The sequence below is a fragment of the Eucyclogobius newberryi genome, unplaced genomic scaffold, assembly GCF_026437365.1.
Source record: "Eucyclogobius newberryi isolate DKJ021-1_F unplaced genomic scaffold, fEucNew1.0.hap1 SCAF_19, whole genome shotgun sequence".
In the NCBI taxonomy this organism is placed as follows: Eukaryota; Metazoa; Chordata; class Actinopteri; order Gobiiformes; family Gobiidae; genus Eucyclogobius; species Eucyclogobius newberryi.
Genome location: NW_027315823.1, coordinates 19,246,228 through 19,257,501, shown reverse-complemented (window position 1 = coordinate 19,257,501; position 11,274 = coordinate 19,246,228). Strand labels below are relative to the sequence as shown.

The window sequence follows — 11,274 nt, the reverse complement described above, 5'->3', positions numbered from 1 at the left end:
ACTTCCATGAATGTTGTGCCCACAATAGGTTTTGATTTTATCCACACATATATTATGTACTGTGCATCAAGTGACAACTTTAAGGCAAGAAAGTTGTATTTTTCACCAATGTTTTTAATAGAAAAGCAAACTGTTTTGTTGTACAGACTTAAAATCAAAAGCATTCAGATCAGATGTCAGTAGTTGATCATGTTTAATGGTCGACTTCACTTTTGCCTTATTTTTAAAGGGACTTTAGATTCCAAAGACACATTTACATTCTAATCAACCAAAGTAATTATATTCTACACAATGCAATCATTCTATGTTGCACAGTCCGTTATCTGAAATTGTCATAAGGTTTCTGACCATGTGCTTTTCTGACGCTCTGTGAGGCTCCAGTATGATTGTGTTTGGAAATAGATGCTAAAGCTTGTAAATGGCAGTCTGTATGAGCATTTTGTTTTTGTCTTTTTCATATTAAACAAAACAGAACAAAATAAAAACAGTGAGGCAACATTTCCCTGGCCCATTTTTCAGACCTGGACCTGTATTTACTGTATTAAATGCAGATGGAGAAGTCACACTGTCATTCAAAAAAGAGAATTCAGAATGATTGTGTTTTTGGAAAGAGATAAAATTTTACAAAGAGTTTTTTAGTTATATAAACAACATTTTCGCCAATCTTAATTTTGTCGTGCACTGTGTAATATAAAAGGTTCTAAAAGGGTAGGCATAACACTTGTTGGCTGCAAATGTCCCATCCACTGAATACTGGATGACACTTCCCATGGTTACACATTATCATATAGATAACATGACCATAAGAATCAACAATGACCTAAATAGAGTGAACACACAATGTGAACTCTAAAGAGAAGTGGCCTGGGGAGAAGGCAGGACTCTTCACGTCCCTTTCTCCTCTGCCACTGCCTGGTCTGCTCCTGTCAACCCCATAAAAATGATGATGATTCCACGTTGAAGTACTGTAGCTGCTGACTGCAAATTTTACAGCTGGGGTTTTGTAACAGATTTGCACTTCAGCAACTGCATGGTCTCCCCGGTCACCAGAAACACGAGTGCCGACTTCTATATATTTCTGTATAAAAAACAACAAGGCATTGGTGCAAGATTGTCTATGAAACAAATATGAATATGAATCTATGTCTCTCGGCTGGCCTGGGAACGCCTCGGGATCCCCCCGGAGGAGTTGGAGGAAGTGTCTGGGGAGAAGGAAGACTGGGAGTCCCTGCTTAGACTGCTGCCCCCGCGACCTGGCCCCGGATAAAGCGGTAGAAGATGGATGGATGGACAAATATGAATAAAAATAAACTATGGGTGTACAATGTTTGCATATACCCATATACACTTTACTATAACCAGTGTTGGGAAATAGTTACAAAAGAAGAGATTACTGTAGTTAGTTTACTTTATAGTAACGTAATGCATTCAATCATAAAATTGAGTAATTAGATCATAGTTATTATTACTCCACGCCCACACAAAATCTGATGGGTGTGTGCTATGCAACAGCACAAAACATGTACAATAGGTAAAGTCCTCCAGCAAAGGTAGTCCTGACAAACACAGACCTGTACAAAGACCTGTAGATGGACCTGTAGACCACTGCTCCTGAGGAGATGCCCAAGCGGCATTGAAAGGATGGGTCAAATGCAGATGACAAATTTCCAATAGGGACAATAGTGTACCTTAAACTTAACCCAGTGGCACTGTAAGGGTGTCTCGGGGCCCCAAGCCAAACCTCACAAGGGGCTTTCCAGACAGACTCTGCACCTTCACTTTTACCTTTGAATGACTGAGGACAATATTGTGTCAAAGACATTGGGCTCACTGATGTCATCTCACCTACTGTGGTCAAAGTATAAACTACAGTCATCAGAGAGACCTGCCAAATTACTGTAATGATCCTGTTGTAGCTTCAAGACTGCCCTCTGGGGGACCCTAGTGATCAAGGGCCCAAAGCAATTGCCTATCTTGCCTGTAGCTACGCCTCTGCCTTAACCTTCATGAGGATATATTATAGCAAACATACATCAGGGGGAGATTCTTAATTTTAAATAATGTTGCTTACTATGTCATGATGCTTAACTCCTCTAAAGTGATTGGTAGGTATCCTTTTGTTTCAGTAAACTAAGAACTTTAGAAATGTGTTCGAAGGTATTCTTAAGTTACATTTAGAAGGTGCTTCATAATGCTGAATAGTCAGATTACTTTTCCAGGGGAACTTGCCCAACACTGATTATAAGGGGGCCTTCACACTTGCCCTTATTTGGTGCTAAATTGAGACAATTGCAGTCCTGATGTGGTCCAGGTTCTAGTCCGTATTTTGTCCTGATTCAGTCCAGGTTATTTTCAGGTTTAGTCTTGGTTTAGTTCCAATGATGTGGTGAACGTGGTAGTGTGAACTAAACTTGAATTATGTACTGAAATGAGTCTCTGAACCATCACAAAAAGAGCTTCTCTATAAACTGCAGTGAACTGCCCATTAGCTCTATGTGAACTATATTGCACACACATGAAAGACAAGAGGCATGATCTGAAGTGTAATGTTGTGCAAGCTTCTGGAGCTTGGCTTGATGGACGGAGAGAACACCATATAAAGAAGCAGTGAAGCAGCTCCTGAAACTAGCTTATCATCCTCCTGAGATTGAATCCACTAACAACAGTTCAGGCGGGGGCCAGGTGTTCCACTCAAGCTCTCAGTAGCCTTTTTTCCCCCTGTGCTGCCAGCTGGGACTTGCTGGGGCCGTTGTCATGAAAAAGTGCTTACGACAGAGGAGCTGCACAAGGTTCAGCCAAACACAGCCGTTAGATAGCTTTGTGCAAACAGAAAAGCAACCGTGCTGACAAAACAAGTATTAAAAAATGTTGCTTTGTAGGTCATTCGGGGAGGGGAAAATGGCTTATTCTTGTACTATTCTGCTGGCTCTGTAGGTTGGGGGAAAACACTACATAAAACAGAAAATAGGATGACAACAAAAATGTTTGCAATGTTTTGTCTGAAGGGTCTGTGGCAGCAAAAAAGTTAACTTTTCTCTTATATCAAATTTGAAGAGGAGCACAATATCCATGTGTCACATTTCAGCCTTTTCATTACCACAGGGCGGTCTTAATCTTGTTTGTTAACATTCTAATAATAATTCTACTGGCAATGTACTTTATATTCAAAATGTATCAACTAGATTTTAACCTAATTTGATCAACAGATGCCACTTTTATCAAACATTTTGCATTTGGTTATTGTTTACTTTCTCCCAAAACGCCACTTAGCTGGCAGTGACTATGACACCAAAGCAAATTGGGTCTAGATTGGATTGAGATCTTGGCCCAGATCCCAGACACAACAAGAGCAACATAATACCACTTAATTGTATTTGTGTAAGGGAAATGATGGATGATCAGATGAGCTTCCATTGCTTGAATAGATGTTAGTTAACAACGAATTCCAATCTGCCATAACCAGTAACATGAATATACAGCTGACCTTTGACGAACACTAGATGTGTAGTAATAAGTGAAATTAACAAGTGTAAAGAGTTGACATAGCAACGCAGGGACCGCTGAGGTAAACTAATGTGAAAGTTCATGACAGATTTCTACAGAAAATAATAAAGTAATAGTTGAGAGCAAACTTTAGAGGAAAATGAATGAAAGTTAATCTGGACTCACTTTGATCTAAGAAGACGCAATAGCGTTTCATATCTCTTTTTCAATGAGTTTATGTTGGCGTGTTTGCAAGGTCAGACGTGTACAGGTGCTGATGAATCTAATGTTAAAAAAGGCTTTGAGGTAGCGACTGCATTTGAGAACAACACATTTACACATTGTATGTAAAGACGTTTTATTTGTAAAAACTTTCACTGAACATTTAAGCGATAACATTATCCACAAAGGCATTTACTTTTTACAAGGCTATAAAACCTTCTCAATGATTAAGTCTTGTTATAACAGGTACTTGGGGAAATGATCCAAATTTCCTTTTTGGCTGTCAAAACTGGCACAGCGCAAAAAAACAGCATTAACTCTGGCTAGGACAAACATGATGCAAATGTAGAATCTTCCCAGTTGTGACCAAGGACTGATCCCAAAAACTAGATGTGGCCCTGGCTCTTTCTGGAGACTCAAGGTTTTCCATTTGCAGCCTCTGACTGGGCAGCGGCCTGCAGTGTCCTCCGGGCCATCTCCAAGACTCCTTCCTGGGTCTTGTTGCCGCCAATAAAACCACTGGCGTGGACGAAGATGCACTCTTTAATGCCACTGAGCTTTGATAGGGCCTCGTCTCGGACTCCACGCCACTCCTCCAACAGCGACAACCTAGGAGGGAAACAAAAGCTTGTAATTACTTGGTTATTGCGTTACAGATTTACATTGAGAAGCTTTATGTAAACTGCAACCTTAAAGTAAATATTTCCTGTTTTGTATCCATTCACATACAGTAGAATTAATTAATTAACATGTATAGTATAGTTTTAAGGCCATATCACATTGGGAGCCTCGTGTTTTCAGAGGAATTGCATCCGGTTCTGTGAAACTGAACAAATATTTTCAAAGTGAACATTCTAAACCAGGGGTGGGCAAACTACGGCCCGCGGGCCACATCCGGCCCGCAGGGACTGTCAATCCGGCCCGCCAAACTTGTCCAAGTATTTAAAAAACACACGCACGCGCACGCACACGCAATACATATGACGTGAAATGAATTCAATAGCCTATTTTTTTTTTTCACACCAATGATCGCGGGTCGGCCCTCCGCTACTTGCCTGGATTTGAATATGGCCCTCTGAGGAAAATAATTGCCCACCCCTGTTCTAAACCTTCAGGCAACAGTCGGGCTGCAAAGATTATTAATTGGGATGATTGAGACTAGTTTTTTGGTCATCGTAATATATCAAGAATCTAAAATGCATGACAAAGACCTTTATTATAAAGACCGTGACATATCAAATCAAAATGTTCAAAAAGAATAAACTATTTCAAATTTTCATGAATACACTTTCATTTATACAGTACCGGTAAATATGATCTATAAGCCTTCAGTCAAGCATTTTTGAAAATAGAAATAACTGTTTGACTAATTGACTAATCTAACAAAGAATTGCTGCCCAATAGTCACCGACCAAAATAATCATTACAGGTAGTTGCAGCCCTAGTTTTCAGCACACATACTTTCAACAAACACACACACCAATGTTTGGGAAGTATGGCACTGCATTCATGAGCATAGGCTGCAGCACACATGGATTTAGGATTTACTCTGGTCTTTTCTGATTTGATGATCCGCCTCAACCCATTGAAGCAGTTCAGCCACCGTAAATAGGCCAATAAAAATCAGCGCTATTCTTCTCCAGTAATGTGGAAAATCATACACTAGAAAAGTAATTCTGGTGCCTGGTGGATGAGGCACCAAAGTCAACAGGCAATCATAAAAAACAGGACCAAGATTGGCTCTGTGAAATGACCTTGACAGGGTTTGGGGGCGTTGGAGGACGAAATTCATAAAAATGTAATTTCCCTTTTCACATCAATCTAAAGCTCTGACAAATAAGCAGTTACGGCTGATTTTGATTAGAGGAGTAAATACCAGTCTCTATGTCACCGCTTTTGTTTTTCCTACTCAAATGGCTGGTGATTTGGCAAAACACATCTGATGAAACACTGCACATCTCCTTTATGTACCATTTTGCGTCCTCAACGTTGTTATTGCTGGATGGCTGCCATATGAAAACACAGGGAGAATGCCTTGGCAACCCTTAATCCCTGTTAAATGAATCAACCAATCAATAGCCTCACAGTATGGCTGGAAAACAAGCTCCATGGAAGGTCAAGAGGGCTTGTAATGAGTGAAGGAGGAGGGGACGACTTGTTGTTATGACAATGCATGCAGGAAGCTCTGAACCTCAAGATGACCGCTCGAAAATTAAGATCACAATCAGCAAAATATTTTCCCTTGGGAGCAGGATCTACGTAGCTTTAATGAGACGGATAGAGGCGTTTACAGCTCAATTGGGTAGAGTAGTTCTACGTGGGGCACAAAACAGGAGATTTGAATGGGGCACACACAGGGCCATAAAGAACATCTGATCGTGTGACAACCTGCGATTATGGTGAGAGCGTCATATTGTGATTCAGTACTGTTCTATTTAATGCAGTTCTATGCTCAAACACTGGCACTTTTTCTCACTCCTCATATTGGTTAGCCTCTGTCATGCTCTGCAAGTGTGAGTAGGGGGATTTGAACTCTCATAAGCAGCAGATGGCTTTAGTTACCCCATGAAGTGTGATGCAGGCTCTGAAGAGACATAAGATTAGTTTTGGCATAGCCCAAACCCTTAGACACCTCTAGATATTCAGGAACTGCTCTAATCAATAAAGTGTTCACATTGCAGGACGGCACAAACGCAAGCACTGGGGGCATATGCATTTTACACATGTATATTGTTGTTGTTTGTTTGTAATTTTCGCTTTGGTTTGTATTGTGATATAACTGGTTTGGGTTGGACTAGGTTGAAACCCCTGATTCTAATGAGTCTGAAAACAAATGTTTAATATAATAGGTCATTTTTGCAGTTGTATGACATCTTCCAAAGTCAGAATCTTACACATCCATTTGGTTTTGACGTTATGGTTTCAAAGCTTCTGACATTAACTCGCAGTAGATACGTTGGTTAACTGAAACTGAATAACTATGGATACTAGACAAAGCATACATGAATCACATCTTTAAAACGGGACGCCCAATCTTTTTTCCATGACAAATCTTTTTTTTGTTCTTTTCTTCTGTATTCACCTCTGTATCTACCTGTGTTGCATCAATGAAATTTCCCCATGTGGGACAATAAAGGATTATCTTATCTTATCTTAAATCAAAACAATGATGTACTAGCGGGCCAAGGTCTAACCATAAACATGTTTTGTGTGTTAAAACATCATTGGCAAAAGGATCATTATTGTTCCTTTTGGGCAGCTTGGGCAAAAATACCTTAATGACAATGAAAATCATTAGCTAAGGTGTCTTAGTTTTAAAGTACTTTTGTAACTACATATATGCAAACTTTGAGTAAATTATACATTTTGGTTCTTTTGTAGTGTCATTTGTTGTGTGTACCAGCAAATCTCTAAGGAAGATCTTCTCGCTCTTTTCCAGCTCACATTTCCTTAGCAATGTGATGCTGGTAAAAATAGAGGCTTGCCACCGCAGGTGCAATAGCAGGGGCACAGGTGATAACACCCCTTTGCCAAAGCAGACCCGTGCCTGCTGGGAGGAGACAGGCCAGCCAGAGAAAGAGCCATCTGTACCTGTGCCTCTCTCGACCAACTGCCATCTCTGCATTGAATTAAATATTTGAAGCGATCCGTCTTCTTTACTTGGAAGAACGGCCCCCTGATGAGATCTGGCAGCCAAGTGGAAAATATCCTAGCGGAGGGAACGTAGGTGCGGAAGGAGCGGAGGGTTGAGGGAGGTGTGAGAGGTGAGGTGAGACAACGAGATAGGAGAGATTGACCAAGAGAGAGGGGCGCAGGACTGAGAACTGGGATTAATAGGAGGAGAGCAAGAGATATTGGAAAAGGAGAGAAGTGAGGAAGAGCGGAATTATTACACACCAATGAAAATAATGTACCGTAATAATGGAGTGAAGGATAGAAAACCTAATGAATAAAAGATGAGGATTAATCAATTCTGTGTTGGAACCAGAGTCAAAAATCACCATCTTGTCGTCTCTCACAATGTACTCCCTCCTGCTGTTCCCAGGCAGAAAATTACCGATATTGAACTACGTCATAAGTATGTCCTAAGTACGTCACAGGTAACATTTAAAGAGCACAAAAGGACAATACGTGCAACTTATATATGTTTTTTTCTTCTCTATTATGCATTTTTTGGCTTGTGCGACTTATAGTCCGGAAAATCCTATACTCAAAGCCACAAATCGCAATTGCTTTCACCTCCGAAATGTGTAATTTAGACATTTTTTACATTATCTCAGGACATTGGTGAAGTGCACTCAGACTGTTCTTCAGTTTAACAAGTAGATCTTGGAAAAGGCTTGATAGTTTTACCACAGATTATTTTATGGGCAGCTCTTTAGAGGAAACTTGTGAGGTACACATTTTCCCCTTTGAAGTGATAAGCAAACTTCACAGAGTAATAGTTAAATATTTATTTTTTAAATACACAAACGGAACTGAAGTGAAATTGGGTCAGATAACACAATAAACTACTAAAATAAATACAATAAAACCTAATCTTGAAATTTTAAATAGTTTAAAACTTGAAAAATGTTGCTGTGAGGCTCCCGAGTAAGTCTTATGGTTATTTCGGGGGTTCCAAACAATTGGGGCTGGGATCTAATAGACTGCTGATTGGAGTGGGACAAGTTATGAACATAAAAACTGAGATATTGTGATAATTTATATGGCAATATACTGTAGGCAGTGTTGAATTTATCGCTATATTATTTTTCTTGAGAAAAGGAGCCTTGTTGTATGTATTACAGTGGACATATTCACCAGTTTAATTTGTATAATGTGTGTACTCGTATACTGCATTTTGTATTGAATCTTGAAAAACCTTGTGATTGTTAATGTGGCACAAAAGGTTAAAAAGGGGTTAATTAATGTAATGCACATTCAGACACATTAATTTGTGCGTATGATTATTTTACATTTGAATAAAAGGTGTAAATACAGTTACATCCTGACCCCCAACTCCAACTAAACCTTTCCTAAAAACAAACAAAAATAGAATACTAAGCGGGACAAGGAGTACATTTCTATTTTAGCTATCAATACGTTTCAGTCAATATATGGAGACCGATCTCTAGTGTTGTGGGAATATGTTTACATCCTGAAACTGACTATCCCCCAAAGTATACAAATAACAACTAAAAGTCCTACGGTTAAAGAGGCGATTTTGATTAGTCAAATAAAACCAGAATGTAAAAATCCAGAATTCTTTTTGATAAGTGCGTCAGACCAGAGAAGGGATGCTACTATAACAACCCTCCTCTGAGAGCTGCACGTTGTGTGGCATGATAGACAACTCTGATCACCTGTTTTGGAAAGTGTTGAGGCCGGCGGGAACACACTGGATCCTCCACTGTCCGTTCTGGTCCGGGTACAGGACGAACTTGATTGGCGTTGCCACCTTCAGTTCTTTCTCCAGCACAAACAAGTGTTCCTTCCATGGACAGCCCCCCTGAGAGAACATTACAACCTCACCACTGGGGTCCACCTGTAATCAACAGAGGCACTGAAAATGAACACTACAAAACATTCAAACAGACCAAGTCCATCACAATCGTCAAAGCTGCGTGTGAAATGTACAATTTCACCAACAAAGATATTTTGTGCTCTCTAATAACGATAATTACACACCATTTTAACTGGAAAATATGTAATACATGTGACTAATCAATTTCTGCCAGTAGGCTGAATGTCTAATTACATATGTCACGCTTGGATTTTGTACCTTATGCCTATTCTTAACAGCCTCCTCCACAACAGCGCGAGCAGGCAACCAGGAAGATTTGTAAAAGTCCAAACGATCCAGGAACTCCTCCCCCACCAGGGCCATGGCCTTCTTGAAGCCTTCCTAGTAAAGGGATGTAGCAAATATCATGTAAATAGCTATGTTGACAAAAGGTTAGATTAATTGGTGATAAAAAAATACAAATTAAACCATACCAGATTAATTAGAAGATATAATCAGTTTATGCTTTTCAATCATTACAGCATTCTAGAAGTTCACAAAGTAATTTTATTATCGAGCAGACAGCCAAAAAAATTAAAAACCTTTACCAATGTCTGCTTCAGAGCGTATGAGAGCAGAGAAACCGCAAGGAGGAAATGAAGAATAATCCTGATTCATGTCAGGTACAACGTGATTTCAACAAATGGGCGCATTGAACTGCATAGCATGGTCGCAGAAAACTACCGTAAATGTAGAGCTAGGTTAAAGCAAGGTATCAAAAAAACAACCTCTGAATGCATATTTTCAGATAAACATATTTAACCTTTGTTTGTAAAATTTGTTCAATGTAAAATAGTTATGATGCATTGTGAAGAGCAGCTTGCACACACCTCAGTGTCCTGGCTCGTGCTGTTCCAGCGTGGGTTCAGGTAGCCGACACGTGAGCTCAGCATGGAGGAGACACTGTATCGAGCCTCTCCCTCACACTGAGAAATACCGTTGTCAACAGCATCCACCTCTTCCACAAAGTTCTCATAAAGCTGTTGGTATTTAAGTAAAAGTATTAGTTAGTTTTCTATGTAGGTACAATGTTAGACGTTATATTAAAGAACAAACAAGATTAAAAAAAACACAAATGCTAATGGCTTATTTTCCCATCTCTAACCCGAGAGGTTTAGACATGGAACTATCAAAGCTTAATCACCAATCAAGAGATAAAGTTGTACTCAGCTTTAGCAATGTTTCTAAAATTGGAAAACAGCTGAAGCCCATCCAAGGCACTGCTGACTTTAGGATTATTCTACAAGCTGCCAGCATTTCTCAAGTTGCCGACTCATGTATAAGATTAGAGAAGTGCTAACAGGAAACCAAAGTATTTTATGATTCATTTATTTTTTACTTAAAATATGTTAATATAGAATAATCTATATTTCTGGACATTCGCAAAAAAGGCATTGCACTGATTTTGAAGCCTTCATTTTCCAGTTTGTTAATTCAGTGTTCTTTGTGCATATCTGTCTTTTTTCTCACCTTATCATGAAGCATCTCCAGCTGCCTGTCATCCTCTTTCAGCTGCGTCAGTTGGGACAGCAGCTGCCGTCCAAAGTGTAGGTAAACCAGGCCGGCTGAGCTCAACTTAGTCACCCAGGGCTTTTCTGGACACAGGCTGTGAAAACTTTCTGAAAAGGTTCTGAAATAAAAATATTTGTGAATTAATGGCTTTTTAATGGCAAAAAAGGTTTGCCTGCCTTTATGGTTTGGTTCACCCAATAGGTCAAAGTGCTATTCCAAAGGCCTATTATACCCACAGCAGTAAAGCTGTAGTGCTGTGAAAGGCATGTCATTATCGTACAAAGGAGCTGCTCAGTGGCCAATATTCTGACAACCTTTTGTCTGAAGCACACCTGAATGATTATCAGGAATCAATATGCAGCTTCATGCAGTGAGTCTGCATCGACCCAAAAGAGATGTGAGTGAGCACACAAAAACACTCATAAAAGCCACAGGAGAGCGTCTCCTTAGCCATGAGCGCTCCAGCCCTAAGCTTCTGCTGTCATTAAATACAAGCATAATTAGAATGCTTG

The 11,274-nt window shown here is 39.8% G+C and overlaps 1 protein-coding gene across 1 annotated transcript in view; it reads right to left on the bottom strand.

The window, feature by feature from the left end:
- Nucleotides 1-3,816: 3,816 nt before the first annotated feature.
- The window catches only part of myg1 (myg1 exonuclease), a 14,090-nt gene continuing 6,632 nt past the window's right edge, over nucleotides 3,817-11,274 (bottom strand). The window contains exons 3-7 of the mRNA XM_072452048.1: nucleotides 10,721-10,880; nucleotides 10,081-10,230; nucleotides 9,470-9,592; nucleotides 9,051-9,232; nucleotides 3,817-4,314 (exon numbers count right to left, since the gene is read on the bottom strand). Of these exons, the coding sequence (XP_072308149.1) occupies nucleotides 4,122-4,314; nucleotides 9,051-9,232; nucleotides 9,470-9,592; nucleotides 10,081-10,230; nucleotides 10,721-10,880 (808 nt within the window). The 3' untranslated portion in view covers nucleotides 3,817-4,121. The remainder of the gene's footprint in view (nucleotides 4,315-9,050; nucleotides 9,233-9,469; nucleotides 9,593-10,080; nucleotides 10,231-10,720; nucleotides 10,881-11,274) is intronic.